The sequence below is a fragment of the Porites lutea genome, chromosome 4, assembly GCF_958299795.1.
Source record: "Porites lutea chromosome 4, jaPorLute2.1, whole genome shotgun sequence".
NCBI classification, from domain to species: Eukaryota; Metazoa; Cnidaria; class Anthozoa; order Scleractinia; family Poritidae; genus Porites; species Porites lutea.
The window spans coordinates 13,840,534-13,865,606 of record NC_133204.1 but is presented as its reverse complement, the minus strand read 5'-3'; the positions used below and the strand labels follow the sequence as shown (position 1 = coordinate 13,865,606).

The window sequence follows — 25,073 nt, the reverse complement described above, 5'->3', positions numbered from 1 at the left end:
TCCGCCTTCAGGTCTGGATACAAGTGCAGCGGCATCGCAGTAATCAACAGCTGCGATGACTGATCGGTTACACCATGTATTTGTCGACCAAACAAGTGAACCCTTTCGCCATTGGACTGTATCAGCAGGGGTATTACAAAGAGGAGAGGAAGGAGGAGAGCGGGAGGATGCTAGGAGAGATTCCTTTTCCTTCCCAACTTTGCGAGGATACTGACAAAAAATGCAAACTGATACCCTTTGCTTTCAAGGTCACCAATTCCTCTCGTTTGAGAGGGGGCCAAGATTCACACCGACTTTAAATAGACAAGCTTCTCTGAGGTAAAACATGCAATACTAGAGAACAAAATACACTTGGCGGCCATTCAAAACGAAACAACTTTTTATATACATTCTGTACAATACATAGGCTGAAATACTAAATTAAATTAATTTCTCAATTTCTTGATTACAATTTCCCTCCATTTATATATTTTGTAATAAACTTACTGTCCATCTTTCTTAACGACCTGTTAAAATATAGTCTCACCACCACGTTCGCAGATTCTCTCCCGCGCGCACGCTCCGTAGGGACGGGTAGGAGAGAACCCTGGGAACGAGGTTGATGGTCTCATTGGTCAAATGTGTTTCTTAGCAACGACAAACTCTGATTTGCCCCGAAACGATCTGTACTGTACTACAAACCTATAAGGTGATCGAATCTCACTTAGCTAGATTAACGTAAGCGTGAAATTTTTTGAAGAAAGTTTAAATGGTGGTTTTTTTCCAACAAAAGGAAGAAATAATAACGTGTTGGCCGGCAAGTCAGTCTGAGGACATGCAAACCTCTCTCCCTGAAAACACTAAGCTTACGATTTGAAGGTGGGAACACGTGCTAAAAAAGTGTCATCTTATGATTGGTTAAAGCATATCACGTAATGAACTTTGAAAAGAAGGCTTACATTGTCGTTCAGTAATATCCTATTTATTTTTTGCTTTTTAGGTGAACTAAAGAAAGGCAATTAACGTTACCAACGGTCAAATTATCACATTAAATGCGATAAACATTTCTTTCTCCCTGAGTAAATATGAACATGTTCACGATTTCTTCTTGACTTCGCTGCTTTGAAGTAACTTTCTGCTAACGAGCTCTACGTCATTGCATTGCTCCTTAAAAATTAACCTCAACTGTTCTTGTTGAACCATGACGTCTATTTGCACGTCACGTTTAAAACTTCGGCAACTGAGTGAATTATCGCATTTTTAGTGTGCCAAAGTGTTCTGCCACTGAATATAGAACCATATTTCCTATGCTAAGCTTTTTGATAAAGATGCTGAAAGAATCTGAAAGAGGAATTGGACTGAATAACGATGCCATCCTTTCCACAGACGCTAATCAAACCAAAGAGATAATAAAGCGGAAAGTCAGCTGCACCGTACGACTCATGATCTTCTAGCTCTCCGTAACGTTTGAAGTTGTTCGTTGAGTCGTGTTATCTCGTCTCCCAATGTGTCAAGGTTCTCCTGTAGGAAAAATGTAATTAATGCACATATTAGCTTCGCCGGGCATGGTGGAAACACCATGTGCCAATTACAGTAGTCCTATAGCAAGCAGTTATCCCAAAAGAACCATGGAAGATACACCACACCACGGGGCTCTAAGTCCCTTACTCTTTTCGAATAGCAGTGACGATTATTTCCAGTCACGACTTTTCAAACTAATAAAGAGGGATAAAGGAGACAAGGCGCGCGCACTCCTTAGTATTGAGAAAATCTCGTTCTTGTAGTCGTCCTCGTCTTAGAATCTAAAGCTCTCTAGTGGGGTGCGGCGCGAAGTCACCTCTCTTTCCCCTCCACTCTACCCACAATTTGAATACCTGGAACAGCCTATTGTTCTTCCAGAATAGTTCTAAAACATCTTTTTTCATTACAACAGTAAACACAGTTGGGGGTAACCTGTACTGTTGTTACCTTGAGGGTAATGTTCTTCAGAATGGTATCCTCGAGTACAGCCTGTAACTTCCGGTTAATCTCAAGGGACAACTCTAAGGTCATGTCAGGGTCCGAGGCCTTGGATGAGTAAACAGACGCCATGATTCCCCCATGACGGGCCACCTGGGCCTGCAAAATAATGCGCAGTTAACTCAAAAGGAATCTAAGCTAAAATCGCACTGGTATTCATTCTCCTGAATAGAAAATCCGAAAGGTAGATCTCCAACATATAATTACGAAGGGCTGTAAAAATTTGCTTTTTGTGTTTTAGCTAACGGACATTTTCGAGACAGTAGGGACCTTTTAATTACTTTTAATTACTTAGCATTATTATTGTATGAGATGTCACAGAACTTTTAATCAATTTTTTTTCAATTAATATTATTTTTTAGGAAGCATATTTTTGTAATTAATTTTTATTCTCTGCAAATTGTTCTCCTTATCTTACGTAGTTAGGTTGGTAGTGTTTTAAATTTCATTCTTTGTGAATACTTTTCTCATATTAGTCCACTAAGTCGTTATATTCATGGTATCTTAATTAGTGTCTCCTGTTAGTAGGCCTTACTAGGCCAGCTAGAAAACCTAGACACTGCCTAGACACTATAATAAACTTCATCATCATCATATTCAAAACTACAAGGTCCTTGTAAATTGATTAAACAGTCATTTATGATAAAATAAAATTGTCTGAGTGAGTTATCGATCAATGATTCGTTAACGCGACCTAATTTCGTTCCTATCACAGTTGTTATGGGACAGCGAGGAGCGCTGCAAATCGGTTCCGCGACATTCAACTGCAACGCGTCACTTTGTAGCCTGCGAATTCCTTTTGTGTCCGGCGAGAGGCATTAGAATGCAATAGTTTTCCGTTAACACAGTGCGCAAGCAACATACTAGCTTAAGTCAAGGGAAAGGAAGAAGTACCGTTAAAACCTTTTATTCTAACTTAGATGTATTTAGGCTTAAAGTGAAGGTAAGGTCAACAAAGGCACCTGTGAATTATTCCGCGCGAGGAATGGGGAGGAGGCGCTAAAACGGGTTCCACGCTCGGGGCCAGCCTTTTATGGAAGAGACACGGAAAGAGAAAGTGCAAGTTTAGAGAGTGCAATTTTTAAAACTTTTATGTTGAAAGCAATGTTACAACGGCCATTCTGAAAGGCAATTTCGCCTTGGGAAAATCGGTCAAACTCAAAAAGTTGCTTCCCCGTGCCGGGCAAAAGCCATTTGATGGCTAGTGTAACCGCACCTATTGCATCTATTTTCTTTACGCTCGTAACCATTACAGAGCAGTGAAAATCCACCCTTACTGACAAAAATAGGGCAAGGCTGTTAAGCGTCAAAACAGAGGCAAAAATCCCGACTTTATATGAGTTACATTGCCTTGGTCTTTCAAAATGGCCGTTGAAATATGAAAGAAACTTTTATCAGTTTAGGCAAGCGTTAATGTATCATGGTACCACCTAAAATTATAACTACTAAAGACAAGCAATCGTATCGTTAGGTTGCAAACAACCATAGATCACACAAATATCAGTATTATAAGCCAGATGAGGAAATTAAATTTGCAATTCAACGGGTTAAATACAACCTTCTTCCTGAATTAGATTTCTCAATAGCTTCAAAAATTAAAGTCAAATAACTAGCGACGAAGAGCGAGGAGAGAGGGCCGTGTTCGGGGGCTAGAAGTGAAAGTGAACCGTTCAGTTCAAAACTCTTTTACAGCTTGTTAATTTTTAAAAAGGGATAAACAATTCTACATATCAAATACATTCAGTAACTGTTTTTCATGCCAGAGCATTGTGCATTGTTCAGGAAAATAAACGAAAGAGGTACAGAGGTACGGAAGGACGGAGGGAGGAAGGGAAGAAAAGAAGGAAGTTGTGCAATGGAGAAATCATTTCTTTCTTATGTAAGTTTCAACCACAATCTCCACCTCCCTCTAGTCTCTCATGCAGTCGTTTTTGTCTCGTCACGCAATGCTCCTCGTTGCGTTGCGTGACGAGGCAAAAACAGCTGCTTGGGAGACTACACCTTCCTCTAGTACAATCGAAAGTTGCTTCAGTGTTATGGGGTTACAGTTATAACGTACCTTATGTATGTCTGATTTAGGTGGGGCCAGTGTTCCAGCCTGCTCTCGCAACACATAGTAACTGATAATTCTGAAAATGATATACGGTAATAAATATTTGGGTAATTGTGAATAACCACTCCTCACAACCGACTGTCTGTCTACTGTAGGCCAACTAAGGGAAATGGAGGTTTCTTGTATAAAGATAAGCGAATTTAAAAAGAAAACAGCTTGGTTCGAGCAACATATTTGAAATAAGGGGGTTGGGGCGAGGATGGCGAGGTTACAATACATGTACCCATCACAGCAATACACCAAATTCAACGAGGAGTTATTATATTAATGTACAAATACGCTAGGAGATCGAGGATGGATATGAGCTTAAAATGGATGGGGTAGGAAATACGCGAGTTGTATCAAGTTTATGACAAAAAAAACTTACCAAGAGATCACAGACACTCTCAGTCAACCAACAATTTACAAACTCCAACAAACTCAAACTCAACCTACTTTTGAAATGACTCCTGAGTTCAAACCTTTCACAATTTACGAACTATTAGCCAACCTTCGGCCGACAGATGGTGAAAGTTGTTAGTGAGCAGGTTCAATACTGAGATTGTTGACCCACCGTTGGTCGATTGTCGGTTGTGGCATAGTTGTTGTGGGGAGTTGTTCTTTACAAAACAACCAGCCACTGAAATCACAGATTTGCTTGTGATAAGCATATCAAAAAGAAAGCAAAATAGATATTGCACCAAGGGTAGAATTGGGCCTCAGAAAACTGATGTAGTGTGCTTTCATACCTGCTTTTCTTCTGTATTTCCTCCACTAGAGCCGATACATGACCCTCCATGAATTCCAGCTTCTCGTTCTTCTTGGCGTGTATTTTCTGTAGTCTGCAGATGCGTTCAACAAGTACAGCTTTGTTGGGTTCCAGTTCTGTGCTCACTCTGTGCTCTTTTTGGCTGTGTGGCAAAATCTGTACATTGTCACCACTGGAGGCGTCGTATGATGCCTGTGAAGCAAACGACATTGCGTTATCAAGAGCGTCCTTCCGGAACCGGTCGTTTCGATACAAGTCGCTTCAATACGAACTCAAGCAGTGAAAATGCACAAAAATTTCGTTCACTTCAAATATAGTTTTTGCGTGAACAAGAAAAACATTTTGTGTAAATATTCTTCGCTCCTTAAGACAAGGGCGTGAATCTGTTTACACCTCGACTGAATAAACTTGTATCGAAACGGCCGGTTTTCCTTCCGCTTTCTTTCCTATTCAAGATTCAGGGCTTAAGTAATCTGCCTGGCTTACCCGATCACTTGATGACTGACAGCTGTTTACAACAACCCACTGAAAAGACAAAGGTAATACGTACAAAGTTTAGAGCAGTTTCCAAGTGAGTTTCCACAGTATTTTCATAATTTCTTTGATTTTGTATTACTACCCCTTACGAATGGATACAAAAATATCATTCCACTAGAAGAAACAGAAAAGTAGGGTCAAACTTGATCAAGAGCAAAATTTCAAAAGTAGACCTGTCCAGACACAGATATTGCCAAGTTATTTTATTACTTGGCGTTGGCTGAATGTGTCCATTTTAACTGGATTATTCAATTGTCCGTGGTATTTGGCCAAACATTTTATTTCTAGTGTTGGTTTAGTTTATAGCGACACTAACGTACGTGTGCGTGACATGATGGAACGTCACCAATGAGAGTATTAAAAGTAAATCTTGGTCCCATATATATTATTCTACGTAGTTTGAACCTGCACAAAATGGTGATTAGCTCATTGATCGATAAATATTTAACAATTATTCCACGAGTGCGCGTTAGATATGAGTTGGCTATAATCATCTCATATCCAACAAGCGCGAGTGGAATTATTGTTTTATTAAAGCGCCCACAAAATATCGAGAATTCTTCCCGACTTTATTCGTAAAAACAACCGATTTTCAGCTTGTTTTTAATTTTGAGCAGACGAGCACAGTTATCATATTTAGAGAGCATGGAATAATGTCTCATATACCATGATTCAGTTTTTAATAAATAAAAATTAACTATCTGAGTACGCACCCCACCGTCTGTTGATGATGTGACTGACACAGGTGATGTAACTGATGTTGGAGTGGTACAGGAACTGGTTATTTTATCCAGGGAGTTAGTGGATGACGATTTGGACTCTTCACTTAGTTTCTCCTTAGAATCATTTGTTTCAAGTTTTTCCACTTGCCTTAAAAACAAAATAACAAATGATCGTGAGAATTATCTTCATAGCCTCAAAAATCTACACAAGCACTGTCATGAAGTAAACTTATATTGAGGAAATTATAATTGAATGTATATGGGCAGCGTACATGTAGATAAATGCAATAACATAGTCAATTAGGTTAAAATTAAACTTTTTTTCTCATCAAATTTGCCATAAACCTGTAACTTACTTTCTAGTTTGCTGCAACTGTCTGGTTAAGTCCTGAATATAAAAAGCAAAAAGAAAACAACTACTTAGGAAAATTGCATCTGGGCTGAGTTGAGGTCACAGTTAGAACGTTATATCAAAAAGTGCAATGAGTCTTGTCATGCAACAAATTATATCACTAGTCATGGGTGCTTTCAACAAACAGTAAAAGAAAAAATACAAGGAACAAGGAAAAAGACTCCGAATAGTGATTTGGCAAATTTTCCAAAGACAACGTGAAGACTGTGACGACGGCAGCGCGCGCACATCTGAAAACCAAATTGACCAATGGCAGAGAGGCAAATTGAGCATCTGGTTTCACGTTCAGTACTTCCCGCTCACTTTTACATTTTCATTGGAAGTTGCGCTGTCTTTGCTAAACTTGCCCTTTTCCGTCAGGATTGAAATAATTATATAAGCTAAAAGATCATTTATAAACTTACCTTTATGTGTGCTGCGTTTTTCCTCTTTAACACTTGAAACTCATCCTGTGACTCCTCTAGGGATGCAGTCAGTTCAAAAACTTTGAAGGAAACAAAGCAAAAGATTAGTTAGCACAAGAAAACCATGAACGTATACATGAATATTTATTCTTCAATCTTACCAACTTTTGTCTTCTCTTCTAGAGAAACGTTCAAGGACTTAATTTCATTTTCAAACTGTAAGGTCTTCTCTTTAACCTCATCCTCCTAAAAACGAAAATAATCACAATCAATCACATCTCAAGCTCGAGATCATCTTCACTCTGGTTTAAGGCAACTATATAATAATAGACTTACCAGTTTCTTTTGTTTTGTTTCTACCAGCTCAAGCTGTTCCTCGACTTTTGACTTCTCAAGGAGAACTGCATCAAGCTATTTAAATGTGTTTGAAGAAATCAACATGCACAGATTAGAAAAAATATACATAGGATATTATAGGATAACAGCTTTTCGCTAACGTAGCACTACAACAAATTTCAGTTTGCAAACTAAATCTATCTCTATGAAAAACAGAGGTATTAAATTTCATATTGGAGGACCCCTAGTTGTTACGCTGATAGCCAAGTAGATTAAGCCTAAGGCTAAGCAAGTTATGACTGGAGAATATCGGAATAGAGTCATACAGTGCACACTCACAACACTACAGCTGAATTAGCACTAGGTAAAAAAGAATTAACGTTATAGGGGTAACACAATTAATGGCGACCCAGTAGTTTATATTGTGGCCCACAAATATTAAAGAAAGAAACACGTCATTTAAACATAAATGTTGTAGTTAATTTTTTATCTCAGTTTATCTTTATTTTTCCATTGTTCTGGGTATAGCAGTGTATGCTAATGAATTTGAAACAATGGAGAAATAAAAATTAACTGCAACATAAATATAACAAGGTTAAGAATCCCTGCCGAGAGGCAAACCAGTTGATTATTTACAAGCATGACTGAGGAGCTAAACTGAAGATTACCAAGAACAAATCCAGCTAAGGGTTAGGGTGGGAATTGAATTTGGCGCTTCCGAATAGCAATTCCAGTGCTCTAACCACTCAGCCACAGTGCCTCCTAGGTTTTAAAATGTTACTCTGTGTTACTATAATATCAAAAGGATCAAAACGTTTAAAGCAACAATGTGAAGAGCATTAAATTTTATCAGTTAAACTGCCAGTTTTAATACCTTGGATAGGGTGCCACTGGCTTCAGACTGAAGCTGCGCATTCTTAGCTGTCATTTTCTCAGAGAATGCCAGTAACTCTGCCTCTTTATTGTGGCAAGCTAATATATCGGCCTCAAGGTCAGATATGGCCTTTTTCTGTTCACTCTCTACAGTTTGTAAATGCCTCACCACTTCTGCTTCACTGTCAAAATGAAGTGAAAATTTTTTTAAATTTTGATCTGCTCCTCACTACTTCGGGTGCTTTGATAACAGGCAACAGAGCTACAAACAGTTACAAGATGCCTAGAGAAACTGTAACTAAACATACATAAAGTTACTTTAATGAGACTTCACATGACTCACACCCCCTCTCCCCTGTTATCAAAGATGTATGAATTTCAATAACAACTTTTTTGAGAGGGAAAGAATCCTTTGTACACTGAAGATTTTTTTCCTCTGAGGTGCACTGAAGTAAGAGAATATTTTCAAAGGAATGGGGTGGTGACAAAGGGTCTCAACCACTTTCTATAAGAGGGTGGCAAAATAAAAAGAAAAGAAAGAAAATCAGTCATACATTGGCTACTTGGAGCTTGAACAAGGAAAATCAAGGCGGTTGGTTTACTTCTATTTGCCTACCTTTCATACTTTGTTTTGAAAACTTGACACTCCTCAAGCTCTTTCTTAAGATTTTGCTGTTCCTTCATGTTCATTAATGCATTTTTCTCGTGTTCTGCTACCTTCAAGGCATACTGTGTGATCTTCTCTTCCAGTGAACTAATCTACCAGTGTTTGATGTAATATATACCCAGTTAAAAACAAAATCATATGCATTGCATAGTTCAACTCCTTCTAAAAAGAAGGGAACAAAAAGAAATGAGGTCTAGGCTTGGGTAGGCAATTAATCATAGAGATCATTGTATTTTGTCCAGCAAAGCCTCAAGTTCGTGCCTTTGTTTACAGGAATGTCAGAAAGATCTATTGAAATCAAACTTAAAATCAACATATTCACATAGTAAAAAATTATGAGAAATTTTGAAATCAAATAAGCAAATAATAATACGGGCTATTACAATATGTAGAAACAAAGGAAAATGAAATTGACCCAACACATGTTATTCACTCTGATGTATGTTTATGTTCATACCTTGGCCTTTAGAATTTTCGCTTCATCTTGACTTTTCTTGCACTGTTCTTTATACTGCTCTAGCTCAAGAACTTTCATCTTGTGAACCTTGGAAGAAAATGATTTACAGAACATAACTACCTTGTATTTCCCAGCCATACCATGCTACGGACATATATGTGCAAATAATACACATACATCTGCAAAAAAGTGTTGCAACTAAAGAGCGCTTAAAAGGTGTTAACTGCTATAAGAAACGGTTAGAATTGAATCACATCTTTTCCCTCTTGATGTTGCTCTCAAGAGATCTACCACTCAATAATTAGACCAAGCTTAACAATCAACAGTGTGTCATCTTGATACCGATTAATAGAAAGAAAAATACCTCATCTTGATCTGCAATTTCCTGTTCATGTCTTTTGAGTTCCACTTCCTTAGCTTTTAGTTTACTGTCTAGTGAATTGGATCTCATTTCTTCTGATTCCTTTCAAAAGAAAAAATAACTTTTTTAGGAGAAAATGTTGTTTCCTATATTCTTAGGCCAGTTCCCTACCAAACAAACACACACACATTAATTTATCTGTTACAGGTCAAAATTATATTCAGGTTAAATTCAGGTTACAATTTCTTAACCTAGGTTGATTCTCAATTTCCTTTGTCTCATAATCCATGAGTAATTAGGGCTTGGGGTTGAGAATCAACCTACATGCTAGATTAAAAAATTTAACCTGAATTTAATTTTTTATATTTTTCAAAGGCCCTTTTTGAGGGGCTTAATTTTGGAGGGGCTTATCTACAAAGGGAAATTTGCGTTTCAAAATAAATTGGGCTAGCCTTATAAATGGAAGGAAATTTACCATTTTTGCTTTGTTTTACTTTGTATTTGAGGGCAATTTCCAAGTACTAGCCCCTGGGGGGCTTATATTTGGAGGGGCAATTTAATGGAGGGTTTTTTTGCGTTACGAGTTTGGGGAGCTTATATTTGGAGGGGCTTATTTTCGGAGTTTTACAGTACATGTATCCAATGTTGTATTCTTGTTACCCACAGTACCCCACCAACAGTACAACACTGAGGAGAGGATGGGAAAAGGTGACTTTTCACAGCAACTGCCCGCAAAATAATTTTAAACAAGGGGATGATATTTACATCAGTCAAAAAAATCCATTACATGCTGAAGGGACAGAATCATCAAGTCAAAAGGTACATTGTATAACCAGTAGAAACATAACGGTCAAAAATAAACAACTTTACCTGATACTGTTTAATCATGGCCTGGCAATCAGCTCTGATTTGAATGCCTTCTTCCTTGGCCTCTTTCAGTTTCTGTGTAATCTGCACAAGCTTGGCTTTGGTTTCCTGATTGACATCAAAAAATAAATGAATAAATTAATTATAAATTAAAAGAAAATAAAGTTCAAAACGTTCTGTAAAAGATCTGAACAAAATCAACTTGAGTTAACTCCCTAAAGTATCCCCTATCTGTAAGAACAGAATAAGCAAAGTTTGGAACAATTTACCAAAGCACCTATCTGAAAATGATATTAATATCAATACATGTAGATTAAAACAAAAAGTCAATTTAAAAAGTGGAAAAACATTCCATGATTTCAAGAAAAAAGGAACATTAATACATCACACTTCATATTTCAATATTATTATACATTATTTTACATTGTAAATGTCATTTTCATTACATCAGTTCGTATCTATAGATACTATTTTTTTTGTAGTTTATAACTTTAGTTAGGGGAGCTTGGTAGGGTGATTAGAACCTCATGGTCTGCCTTTTCAAACACATCGTTTATGTATTTGAATATTTTATTAAAATAAATAATTACAGTTACACAATGTAGTGAGATCATGAAACCTTATCACCAACCTGCTACCAACCCCCTTCGTGCTCTTAAAATTTTTTATTGATATTAGCTGCTAATTTCAACTTCGAGCATTTACATGAACAGGAAAAGGCCTAAATGGATCTGCCAAATCCCAACAATGCAGTGTTACATTAAAAACAAGGAATTTCTGTTAAAACTAATGTATATACCTTGTGTGCTTCTAACTCTGCTTTCAGTTTGTTTTGTGCCCACTTGACCTTAACAGCTTGTGAATTCACTTCCTCAGATATCTTGTCTGACTCCCGCAAAGCAGTTGTAAGTTCCTTTCCCTGTTTAAAATTATGTGAACAAGTGCAATGTATGAAAGAACTGTTTCAAAAGTGACTATAGTAAAAAGATGCTATCCCCACATTGTTTGGTTCACTTGAGCTAGTTCATAAACTAAAGCTGACAAAGGACTTTTCTCTTCTTCAGAGAAGAAAATTCTCTAAAACTGCAGTTTGCTAACACAATAAGTTACAAAATTAATACAATTTAAAAAACATACAACATAAAAAAAAAACAAATCAACTGTTACTGACATAAATGTGATCTGACTTTGACAGTTTGTGAACAAGTTTGGTAACCTATTTATTTCAAGCATTTTTGACGGGGGCTTACAGTTGACTCCCGATAACTCAAATCCTTGCTAATCCAAACCAAAGTTAATTTCCCCTGGATTTCCTTCATACAGGTACTGTAATTTTACCCTCAGTAACTCGAACCTCCTGCAACTGGAAGACATTTTTGTTTCCCTTTAGATCATTTCTACATAATTGTACCCTTTATAACTCGAATCATGTTGTAAGCACATGACAAGCCAAAAAAAAACAGTGTACTGAAGTCCGAAACACTGAATTCATTTCAACACAACCATGTCCATTCTTTGTCTTTAGTTTGTCACCCTAGTTCAAGTTCAGTGTCCATCCCTGTATATTAATCAAGCTTTATTGCTTAATGCCTTTTTCAAAATATCTATGAATATCACTTGCTGCCCCTTAAAGTCAAGTGTGCATGATATTTGAATTCGCTCCCCATCCACTTGCTTATTTCCTTATTTCTGGTTATTTGCTTCAAACTCCAAAAAACTCAAAAATTTTTTTGATTTCCTTAGAAGGTTTGAGTTATCGGGGGTCAACTGTATTTGATTAAACAAAGATGATGCCATCAATTTTACATAAAAAACTAGAATGCAAAGTGGAAAAGCTGAAGTATATGAAGTTGGAGGTCACGTAGTCAAAGCTCAAAAACAAACGCGAACTTCCAGCATGTGAATAAGTCACACAAGATCAGTCCACATGAAGCGTTATAGTCGTGATTAACTAATACAGTCTATCATCCATTACTTTCAATGTGAATGATAATAAAGGGTAGCGAAGGGGGGCTTACATGTAAGAGAGAGGGGGACTTATTAAAGGGACAGGTTCACGGTTCAGCACATGCTCATTTGTCAAAATGCTGTTTTTCTGCCGGGACATGCTGTATCACCTATAAAAGCAATATGATCATGTCATAATGTTGTCAAGGAACCAATCTGCACACTCCCCCAGCAGTGACTTACACTTGATCAACTTAAATATTTGCAAATAGCTGTAAATTAATCAACCATGGAATTAAACCTTCGGGTGAACAAAAAATTCAATGCTGGTAGTGTTCGCATAATCCACTTATTTTCTGCAATTTGAGTACTCCTCCATCCTACTTCAGGTTACTCTGAAATACAATTCTACGTTGAAATATACTCTGAGATCGCTGAGATACATGTGAGTGGGATAATTAACCAATAGAATTTAAAAAAAAATTGGAAAGAAGTAATTTAAGTAATAAGCATACACTTAGCTATGAACCAGTCCCTTTAACTTTGCTCCCTGAAAAAGTGGGGCTTAATAAAGAGGGTGGTCTTAAAAGAGGATTTAGGACAACTAGTGCCTTACCCTTTCATCATATGCTGTCTGTAGCTTACTGTGATCTGTCTGAACAGTCTTCAGCTTTTGCCGAAACTTCTCTATTTCCTAGATAGGGATTAACAATGAAGTCAGCCTCAAAAAAGCCTTACTGGACTTTGTGGTGTCAATGAGCTTTGTATTAGCTATAGATATAAAGAGCAAATTTAAACTTTCTACCAACACCTTACCCTTGAAAGAGTATAAAACTGATGTGGAATAGGATAATCTAACTACATGTAATTAAAATAACTATATCTGGTATGTTTTGTTATTTCCTGTGTGCAGTGTCATAACCAAAGTTGATTTTAGATGAAAAGTTAGGTTAACAAAGTTTGGAATACCTGCCAGCATTCAGACTGATAAGAAACAAAATGTTTTACCTTTGCATTTTCAGAGACTTTTCTCCCTAACAACTCATTTTCTCTAACAAGTTTCTTCTTCTCTTCCTCTCCCTGAGCCAGTTTGACTCCAAGGTTTTCCTTTTCCTTCAAAACATCTTCATACATCTTTGTCACCTTGATATAAACAGCACACAATGAAAATATATTGGAAAGGTGGGTACTGGGAAGGGGTGACAGGCCCTATTAATAATATTATCGATCTGCTGTTGTGTTGAAAACCATTTACATGAGCAAGTATGTCTTTGTGGTAACAAGTACACATTTTGGTAGTTTCATGTCTTAACTGCTTGTGGTAGACTGCAATCAGGGACAAAAGTAGTTGACACACTTGTTTAAAACGGGTGCTTTTAGCAAACATTTAATTCATCTATTATTTCATTCTTTTTAAACGCCGTAAATCCCCTCACCCCCCGAATCAATGTTGTCTGAAGTAAAAAAAAGACTTGAGGGTCCAAAATTCAACATTGATTTTGGGGGGGAAGGGGTTGGGGTAGACAGGGGAATGGGATAAGTATATCTACTATGCAAAAAGGGGCCATTTTACGGAAGTGTGCCAACACTTTTGTCCCTCATTGTCTGAATGCAAAATTGTGCTACTGCACACAAGTTGAGCCGTGCATGACACTGATTTTAACTGAAATTAAAGAAATCAAAGACATAATTATGTTATTGGTGGTGGGGGTGACATTGACTTATTCACGACCGAATTATAGGGCCAATTGGAGTTACGTGATGACGTAATAAAAGGGCTGCGATATCCAGAATTAACGTCGATATGGTTACAAGCTAAAAACTAACGCTGAAACTCGCGCACATGTACAACTTTTGATGAATTTCAAGGGTACGCGTACTGAAAATGTTTTTAATAAAGTGAATATTTCTCGTTCTTCACTTTATCCGATGGTTAAGGCGCAAACAATCACGGGTAGGGTAAGGATTGACACGTAGTGGGGATAGTCACTGGCTGGCCACGGAAATATGGAGCGTTAGTGCGGAGCGGCCGTCACTGCGTTCAATATCGAAACTACGGAAAAGTGAAGGTAAATTCATGGCCAATTCAATAAAAAACTAAGGACAGCGTAGCAAACATTGCAAGTGTCCACGAAAACAATTACTTTCAATCCCACCTCGTGACACCATGAGTGACATGATAACGCAACGCAAATAGCGTGACATGAGCGCATATGTCTGTGTATTTGGACTGTATTTCTCAAGCGAAACCCTGTGTTTTTGTCTATTGTCGGCAGAGAAAATGAAAAGAGAGCTTTGAAACGTGAACTGGTATTTGACTCTCAAAGAAAACGACAGCTCAAACTGAGGAAAACACTGCTTCCTTCGTGTTACAACGGTTAACCACGTTTCGGAAAACGAAAAGTAAAATGAGTCTGTTATGACCTCTTAATGTCCATATGTATTCTCGTGGTTAACCGTTGAAACTCCTTATTTGCACCACATCGCTGGAATTTTTCTTGCCAAGAATACGTATTGCGAAGTACTTTCTACATAGCGGAATCTTCTTTTGCCTTTCGTGAGGAATTAGCGCATAAAAAAGGAAAATTTTCCAGCGCAAGGCCGTCATTGATCACATGTTATCCCGCTTTCCTTGTCATCAAGTGAACTTCTGGGCAAAAGTAATTGCTGTTTTGGCGATGACGCAAACTGGTGTGTCTATCTTGAAAACAATTTCTTTGGTATTCTGTGATTTACGAGCTGGGAAATGAAATAGTTGTCCATCCAACATCAATAAAAAAATTATGCCACTGAATAAATGGCAGGCGGTCATCTAAAATCATTACAAAAGTACATTCCAAAACCTGGTCTAACCTGTTCGACGCCTACCTACGCTAAAGGTTTGGATCACTTAGGTTTGAAAAGGTCTCCAAAAAAAACACACATCTATATATAGGACATAGCACAAACGGCTGGCCCATCATTTATGAGGTTCATAACCTGTATATTGTTCACGTCCTTTCACTAATGGCACAAGTCAATGTCAAAAATAATGCATGTCCCCTCAGTTACTCTGCAGTACTTCATTCGCTTAAGTTAATCATTTACCAGAACAATTTCCATTGCACCTTAGTGTTTCCATCCTTTTTCCACTATTGATAATACTTGTGAAAACATTACATCCGCTGCAACGGCATTGATCATAACACAAATGATTTCCTCTCGACCCCACAGGGTATCAGGAACGCGCGGAAGTACAAGATTAAGTGATGACATACGCTTCGTACATTTTACTCTACGTTTACTACAAATCAGGACGAAACTTTACAAATTGTTGTTTCTAAAAAAAACAATTTGGTCCATAGAGTAACGTCATCGCACAAAAATTCAGCAGCGTCAAAAATCTAGCCGGAAAACACAGATACATATTTCAGACAATCAGGGACAAAAGTAGTTGACACACTTGTTTAAAACGGGTGCTTTTAGCAAACATTTAATTCATCTATTATTTCATTCTTTTTAAACGCCGTAAATCCCCTCACCCCCCGAATCAATGTTGTCTGAAGTAAAAAAAAGACTTGAGGGTCCAAAATTCAACATTGATTTTGGGGGGGAAGGGGTTGGGGTAGACAGGGGAATGGGATAAGTATATCTACTATGCAAAAAGGGGCCATTTTACGGAAGTGTGCCAACACTTTTGTCCCTCATTGTGGCTTAGTAAATATGACCAAACAAGTATATGAATATGTACAAAAGTTGAAATTCATGCCCATTTTACAAGCATTAACTTTGTGTTCACCATACACGTATATGCACTTGTTTAACTGCCAATATAATTCTAGCATCTAGCAGTTGAAGATTATCTCATCCATTGCTAGTTTTTGAAGCTGAATTGAGCTAAATCTGTGTGGAACAAGATGTCAATTGAAGCCTTTTTATCAGGCATCTCTTACACTCATTCTCTACCTCCTTTCACCCATTTCTTGTACATTTAATAAGTACACAACAAATCCAGTTCTTGTTCTCCTGCTGTACAATTTATGGTTTGGCTTAAAGGCAGACTTACACAGTACAACTCTGTCATATACAACAGGCTTGTGAAAATCTTACCACATGAATAATTGTGCCATGTAAATCAAACCAACTAAAGTTGCAAGTGAGACATTTTATTTACAGGATACAAAACCTGCTATAAACTTATCTCAAGCACATTGCACACAAGAAAGTTGTAACATGTAAATAAGAATCAAGAGAGGTGTCTGCCTTGGTTAAAACATCCTGTGTTTTTATGTGACTGGGACATTGACTAAAGATCTACTTTTGGGAGGCATCCAATAACAGAGGTTTGACTTTATCTACATGTTTATTAGAGAGCTTTAGATTTGAGGACAAGAAAGAGTACGAGTATGAGATTTGACTTACAGATTTTGCACGTGTTCTAAAAAAGGACACCTCGGAAAGCCTCATTTTCCTTTTTTTCACAGGAAAAGTTAGTAAGGTTATTTATACTGAAAGAGGGTTAAGCCCTCTCCCGATAGCAAAATGATAAAACTTCTTACATTTGATAACTTGTTCCTGCCACTATGACATTCTCACTAAGACCCGTGTAGAATGACAACTACTATCACGTTTTCCCGCCAAAATGACGCTGGCTCATCTGCTTGCACTACTTAGTATTGAGAAAATCTCATACTCGTACTCATCCCCAAATCTAAAGCTCTCTGTTATATAAAGTGCTAATACAATATCCTTCCTAACCTGATCAACTCTCAGTGCCATTTCTTTTTGCAAAGCTGCAATGGCTCTCTTTGCGGCCTGATCATGTGCTTGCAGTTTTTCTTTTGTTTCATCCAGTTCCTTTGATTGATCACAAAGTTTATCTTCCAACTCTTTATTTGTTTCTCTAAGTTTTTCAATTTCCTCACTTCCATCCAGTTGCAATTTTGCAGCCTCTGCTGTTAAGCTGTTTCGCTCTTTTTCAAGTTCATTGTTTGACTCTTTAAGCCTGAGAAAAATGAAAGAAATCAAAAGTTAGCCTTTCTTTAATAACTATTGTAGTAAGATAGGTAGGCAACTTTATTAAAATGACTTGTGGTGCAATTCATTCAGCCATTTGAACAATTAAACACAAAACTGAACTAACTATTGACTAGACAAGCCTAATTTATAGTAATACACTAACAACAACAAAATTTCAAACAAAAGAAAGCTGCTTTTTTAAGATGCCATGTATGAAAATAATTCAATACTTTGGCCAGCTAATTTTGCTTGTAAGTCCTCAAACTGTAGTTGCGAAAGTAGGCGGTTCCATATTAAACATGGCTCCACCATAAGAAAAGATTTTATCATTACTATTATTATTTTGTTGTAGAAATAGGAACTGGCTTTTGTTTTGTTTTGTTTTTGATTTGTTTTTTTTTTGTTTTTGTTTTTTTTCTTTTTAATAATCCAATCTCAAGCCGCATTTGTAAATTGCCTATACGTAGCGTGATTTACAATTGTACATTCAAAAACACAAATAAAGTTTTCATTATTATTATAATTATTATTATCATCATCATCATCATCATCATCATTAACATAACAATTATAATTATTATTATTTAATTTTAACTGTTTTTTGATAATAGACAACAAATGTACGGTTAACTGACTGACTGATCAACTGACTGACTTAAAGAATGGATGGAAATGATGGATTGAAAGCCACAGATAGAAGAAAGAGGGACTGCATGGATTCAATCTGGTTCTTTATTTACATTATGATTTAATGTATAAGGTGTTTCCACAATATTTTCAAAACTGTTGAATGTTTCCCTGGACTGAAAGTAATAAAGAAAAGTTTGACCAATTTCTCACAGAAAACTGTTTTTTTTTTCATTTACCCGGTAAGCAAAAGTTTTACTTTTGATAAGTTTTACAGATGCTTGTTTCATTGAAAAGTAACCCACATTGACTTTTTAGTATGTTCATAACATAGGCCACAATATGATCACACTAGATCCTCAGGCAATGAAGGTTGTTAACATTCAAAGCTAATGTGCTGATCAATTCAAAACTTCAACATCCACCCTCCAGAGCAAAACCCAGGGCATCTGACCATTGATTACACCAGGGGAGTAGGGAATTTGACACGTAAGGTGACTTTTGCCTTGGTGAGGTGGAAACTTGAATCAGAAGTGATGAGCAAATCCTTTGATTGACCCTTTGTACCATGTAGAGTCAGTAGTTCACCTGAGAAACAGTCAAACTTTTTGTTTGGTTTTTCCGAAAAGTTCCAAAAAGTGATGGCTCCTTTAATTTTTGGATTACAATATTAACATTGCTAGGGTGAATAATTTGACTATCATAGTTGATGCGCCTGTACTTGTACCAACTCGAGGTCTGAGAAAACACTCAGTGTGGTGCGGTCACGGTCAAGAAACATGTTACCACTACCTCACAAAGAATATCAAACATCGCATTTTTTAAGATACAGTGTTACAGGGAGATGTGAACCAATTTCAGATATCTGGAACATTCACTAAAAAAGCCATCCACCAGAAAAAATTATATGCGAGGTATATTTTTAAATTCATTTTTTTTCCTTGGGAGAAGCATTTGAAAAACAAACTTGGCTTTCTGGTAGGGCATTTGACCACTATCTTGACCTAGTGGGCTAGGCATTTGAACGGACCTGTTTTAGAAAGTGCAAACCCCCAGGGGGTTGTCCCAGGCTGGATGTTGAAGAATTGAATTACAACTGATCAGCACAAAAGTCTGCAATATAGGCACCTTCTGAGAGGAGCTCAATGGGAGTTATGGTGAATGACTCACAGGCAGGGAAGGGAGCCTGCAATATCATGCATACTTAAGTTAAGTGACAGTACATGTATATTGGACAATCTTTGATCACAATAATAAATTATTGAGGTTTCTTTGAAACAAAAACACAATAAAAAAAATATTATGCTAAACTGAACAGAGACCAACAATATTAATGGATTCTCTGAAGGAAAACTATTACAGAGACATATTTCCATAAAATCACTGCTGATGAAAACAAAACAGGAGAGAGATGTATAGAATTTTGATGTTGTCAAAGGCATAAAATGCTGTGATCTTCTGATCTCATGACTTAGCAAAAAGGAAATATCAGGTCCTTATAACCACAGCAGCCTTGGCCCCATATGATATAACATGTATAAAATGAAAATATTACGAAACATCATTCGGGGTAAACATATTTGAATACAAAATATCTCAGGTTCAACATGATATAAACTATGTAAAATAATGACAATATAGTACCAACACCCGATACATGGAAAAATGAAAGTATGCATGTACGAAATCTACATAGTCGTCTACCTTTTCAGTTCTTCTTTAGCACACTTTAACTCGTCAAGAACTCTGTCCAAATTTGAGCTTAAGTCTCCGTTTATTCGGTTTAGATCAGCCACACTCGAATCCTCTTTACCATGATAATCCTGTATTTTCTCACACAAACTCCTTTCGCGTTGAAGCGACAATTTGTACTCCGATTGCAACTTGGAAAGTTCCCTTTTAGTCTGCTCATATTCTGCTACAATAAACTTTAATTCCTGATCCGTCTCCCGTTTGATTCCATTCAAAGGCAAAGACAGATTTGGGCTCCCATTAATCAAGCTATCTCCTACCAATTCATGATGTTCACCGCCGTTCAAATTCTCGTGTTCCGTACATTCACCTCCATTGACAAGAACAACTTCTTCATGTTCCCTGTATTTTGTTCCTAGGTCCTTTTCCTCTAGATCGCTGGTGATATTCTCATTCCCATCTATTTCTTCTGTTGTGGAAGACATTGGAGATAACTCCTGATGTCTGGCTAGAAGTTGCCAAAAAACGACATAAGCTGTAATAGCCACATAAGATCATTTCGTAAAATCTGAAGATCCATCACCACACGCCATGTTGTTTATTCCACAGCGCCATGCCATCTTCACCCATAGAGTTCTCATTTATACGCTCACTTCAACCGTATACACAAGATGTCTTGTTTAAACGTGCTCTTCTTTTAAACTGTCACCCTATAATAGACACGTTTAAAATCAATGAACAGGAGCATAAGAAATTGAAGCTAAAGCGTGTCCCAAGTTCTCCCGGCGGCAATATATGCTGCTATGTATTTTGAAATTAATCTCTTTCTTGCGCTGAAGAGAAATTTAGCTTGAAAACACTAGGCAGGGAAATGGGACAGCCTAGTACTTGGTTTGAAAAGAAATTTAGGTCAAACGGAGAAGGAGAAGCAGACTTTCATCAATGTTTTGCTCCGGTAAAAAATCCAAAATGGCGACTGCTCTGCTACGTCATCAGTCAACACGTGACCACAGAATTACTGTCTGCTCTTATGCAGCCTGAGCTCCAGTGCGTATGTATTTGTATAGGTAATAGCATGATTTGTAGTGATATTTGGTATAAATACGACGAGTGATATTTCAAAATTGTTATTCGTAATTTCACGAGCCGTTAGGCGAGTGAAATTTGAGACAATTTTGAAATATCACGAGTGGTATTTATGCCAAATATCACGTACAAATCATGCTATTATTTGTTTATACTACTACCCACAAAAAGTTTGTAATTTTCACATGTAGGTATTTCAAATTAAGCTGAAATACCACTGCTCTAAGCCAATCAAATTGCAGTAATTTCTCATGTAGTAGTATAATGAAATTAATCTCTTTCTTGCGCTGAAGAGAAATTTAGCTTGAAAACACTAGGCAGGGAAAATTGATGAGGCCCGGCCAGGGGTTTTGGGTCAGTACGGTATCCCGGGCCATTTTAATTCAGGTATATGGTATTTTTTGGTCAAAATTCGGGTATAAAGTATTCAGTTTTTCCTGAATTTTAGGTATTCGGTATATGGTACAGACATCACACGTATAATTCATTTCTCAGTTTTATTATCGCTCTAATGCTCACTAAAAATTGTGCGGATGCTCGAAATTGTTACTGTTTGGCTTCCTATCCCAGTCCCCCACCCCAACCACCTCCCCAATCGCAAAACGAACCACATCCTTCTCACGTTAAGTCGGACTGGGAACCACCAGTCCAGCCATCTGTAAATCGGAGACCTTATTCCTAGGGGAGGTAAAATTAGAGCTCGCAATTATAGAACTTGACAAGCCAAAAAATAATATATCTACGGGAGAGCGCCAAGCTCTCAAAGAGTTATCGCGCAACAAAAGCATTATTCTTAAGAAATCTGATAAAGGTAACACTACCGTATTGATGAGCAGACAAGACAAACTAAACGAAGGTCAGGTTCTGCTTAATGATTTAAATAACTACCGACCTCTAGACAAACCAATGGTTGAAACTACAACCAAAAAAGCTCAACAACTTATTAAAATACTGCTCTCAGAAGGCCACATTGATAAAACGACGGCTAAATGGTTCTCCCTTACGCCTGATCATCCGCGAATCCCAGTGTTTCACACACTTACTAAAATCCACAAACCGACACCTGTCGGAAGACCTATCATCTCAGGGTGTTCCGGACCTACAGAGCAGATCTCAGCATTTGTTGACCACCTTATTCAGCCAATAGCACAACTCCAAGCTTCGTATCTTAAAGATACGACAGACTTTATTTACTTCATCGAGAGGATTAAACTGCCTAAAAGTGCCATACTTGTTTCAATGGACGTCACAAGCCTATACACAAACATACCACAACGAGAGGGTTTTACTAAACTATGCTATGCATAAGAAGAATTTCACCAAGGAAACCCTCCAGTGCCTACCAGGTTTTTAAGCGAAATGCCCAGTCTGATAGTACTAGAAAATTCGTTCCAATTTAACGAGATCTAGAAAGATTATCTTCAAACCCACGGAACAGCCATGGGCACGAAAATGACCGTAGCCTTTGCTAACATCTTCAGGGCCAAAAAAGAAAAAGAAATACTCAGACAGAGCAGCATTTCGAAGCATTAAGCCCATCTTTTGGAAAGGTTTATCGATGACATCATATCAGTATGGGACACAAGCAGAAACGAAATAGAAGAATTCCTTCCAAAGGCAAACAACTTCCATCCTACAATCAAATTCACGGCTGAAATATCAGAAACAGAAACTACATTTTTGGACACGAAAGTGTACAATGGTGTCAGATTCAACAAGGATTCTATCCTTGAGGTGCGAACACACTTCAAGCCTACAGGGAAATTCCAACACACAAATTTCTATTCGTGTCACCCACCAGGCGTCACAAAAGGCTTCATCAATGGAGACTAGCTTAAGGCTTCTAAGAACAAATTCCTCTGAAATCACTTTTGAAGAGAACATGAGGAATTTTTTTCAACACGCATAAAGAATAGAGATTACCCAGCTAAAACTGTAGAAAAACATCTCTCAGAGGTCTTTTTCGCAAACAGAAAGAAATCACTAGAACAGAGACACAAAAATGCACGTAGGAAAATACTACCCTTTCATGCCCTTTGTAACGCAATACCACCCTGCGTTGCCCAACCTCAAGAACATACTCATCTAGAAATGGCACCTTATACAGAACCAACCATACCTGAGAAACATCTTTAAGCAGCCTCCCCTCATTTCATATCGCAAAGGAAAATCCCTAAAAGACACTCAAGTAAGAGCTAAAATGTAAAGGTTTTAAGACCAATCTATTTGCGAACTGCAGGAGTGTGCAGGCCGGTCAACACTTTTAAACTCTGTTCATTTTCAGGTATTTAGTATTCTGTTTCAAAATAATTTTAGGTATTTAGTATCACACATTTTACGATTTTGAGGTATATTGGTATCTTGGGGGCAAAATATTAGGTATATTGGTATCCCACTACCCCCCCTGGCCGGGCCTGATTAATAGAAAGAGATACTCACGTCCAGCATCCATAGTCTTCAAATAACCCCACTGTGTTTGTTTGATAATGCACTGGCTGAATCCTATTCAGATAAGCTTATGCACTTGCTTCAGTAATGTCCATCAGTGTCTAGTACACACATTTTTATTGAAGTCCTTTTATTACCTAAGTACAGTGAAACCTGTATTAAGCGGACACCTTTAGGGAATGCTTTAGTGTCCGCTTAATACAGGGTGTCCGCCTAATACAGGTTTAATTTCGATAGATAACGTCATATGAGATGCAAAATACCATTCAAATGAGCAGTGCAAATGTTAAGACTACTCCCAGAGACTTTGACGATATACGTTTGCATTAATTTCTTTATCATAGTGGACCAATTGATCATGATAGTACCATAAACATAGATTGCAACTCAAATTTGAAGGAATCAGATAAGTGAAACAAGCTCTATACAAACAAAACGAAATAGAAAGCAATACTGTACTGTGAAACTAATCAAGTAAGTTCGTCAAGTCACGTTTTTTAATGTAAAAATCGAAAAAGTTGTGGGTGACAGTTCGAGGTAATCTACTGCATTTCCGGTGTATGACATATTGGGTGGTGGAATTTGATTACAAGTGTCCGTTTAATACAGGTTGGTAACAATAGAAATGACTATTTCAGGTACTTTTATAATTAGGTGTCCGCGTCCGCTTAATAGAGGTGTCCGCTTAATAAAGGTTTCATTTAAAGTAAATAAAGGAAATAAATTTTGGGACTTCGGTAATACGGTGTCCGCTTAATACAGGTTTCACTGTAGTTCTCGCAGTCAAAGTAAACTGTTAGAAAAAACATATTAGTAAGTCTCATAGGTTCTCGCATGGAGTTTTGAATTGTATTATGAAATATTACTTGAAGGGAGCGGTTACTTTTGCAGAAATGCACTAGCCCTATTAAGACTGAAAAAAGGGCTTGATCTGATGAAAACTCTACTGTGAAATAGCAGAGTTGGTTTCTGTGAGTTAAAATATCAAAACAACCATGAAGTCTGAAGAGCATGACACGAACATGAAGAGAATGACACGTACCTTTTGAACAAGTTTGTGGTCTAAACTGTATCAGAGACAAGGGTGAAAATATTAACGAAAGCTGGATTGCTTCTTACAAAAAAAAAACACAGCTTTAATTCAGCAGATCTCCGCTGTTTGTTTGTTTGCGGGGGAGAAGAGAGTTTACAATTTCGCGCCAAAAACAGGGTGTCTCGCTTAGAGTTGCACTAAGAGGTCACGTGACCGATGCTTCCTTTAAACAAAGAGTTGGAATCTTGCTGATGCCAAAAATTGAAAGAGCACATAAAAATTATCTTACACCCGAAATTTGAGAAGAAACGCATTTAAGGGAGATATTTTATGGGACTTTGATTTTCAGTCAACGAAGTAGTACGATTTGTATTGGCTGCCATGTTGGAGGGCATACTCTTGCCCTCCAACATGGCGGCCAAAACTACTTTTTGCTTATATCTTGTTAAACGTTTGATAGTTACGCTCAGGATGTGCTGTAAACGTTTCCACATCATCTTTTCAACATTTTCGTTTAAGTTTAAGGGCAAAATCTGTGTTCAGAAAGAGATAATTCCTAATTTTTAAAAATCACATTTTGGTCACGTGACCAGCTACGAACTTACTCATTTTAAGAAAATGGTGCGGGTTTGAAAAACCAAATCACTATTATTTTGTTTAAAATATGACCCACTAATCGTTTTTCGAGGGCAAAATCATATAACTTTCATTTTCCTAAAAACGACGTCAGATGACCTCTTAGTGCGA

General features: G+C 37.4%; 1 protein-coding gene across 2 annotated transcripts; it reads right to left on the bottom strand.

Moving 5' to 3' along the window:
• Positions 1-357: 357 nt before the first annotated feature.
• Positions 358-20,490, bottom strand: LOC140936058 (coiled-coil domain-containing protein 186-like). Of its 2 annotated transcripts, none has more exons than XM_073385639.1 (20): positions 19,772-20,490; positions 17,180-17,426; positions 13,451-13,585; positions 13,059-13,136; positions 11,295-11,414; positions 10,499-10,603; positions 9,632-9,730; positions 9,268-9,354; positions 8,760-8,902; positions 8,145-8,325; positions 7,271-7,345; positions 7,096-7,180; positions 6,935-7,014; positions 6,475-6,506; positions 6,102-6,266; positions 5,346-5,388; positions 4,840-5,051; positions 4,058-4,127; positions 1,948-2,097; positions 358-1,500 (listed from the first exon to the last, which is right to left on the bottom strand). In XM_073385639.1, exons 1-20 carry the CDS (start codon positions 20,242-20,244, stop codon positions 1,420-1,422), a joined length of 2,661 nt encoding a protein of 886 aa, XP_073241740.1. In that variant the 5' UTR covers positions 20,245-20,490; the 3' UTR covers positions 358-1,419. The 2 variants fall into 2 exon arrangements, with proteins under 2 accessions (XP_073241740.1, XP_073241741.1); XM_073385640.1 differs by having other exon boundaries at positions 5,346-5,384; positions 6,110-6,266.
• Between the last annotated feature and the right edge of the window lie 4,583 nt (positions 20,491-25,073).

Bases quoted from the DNA above. Each gene is read 5' to 3' on its own strand.
- LOC140936058 (XM_073385639.1), bottom strand. From the start codon at position 20,244: ATGTCTTCCACAACAGAAGAAATAGATGGGAATGAGAATATCACCAGC. The intron at 8,903-9,267 runs GTATGAACATAA...AAACACTGGTAG, and splicing joins CGAAAATTCTAAAGGCCAAG to ATTAGTTCACTGGAAGAGAA. The intron at 5,389-6,101 runs TCAGATAGTTAA...ACCTTTGTCTTT, and splicing joins ACAGACGGTGGGGTGCGTAC to TCAGTGGGTTGTTGTAAACA.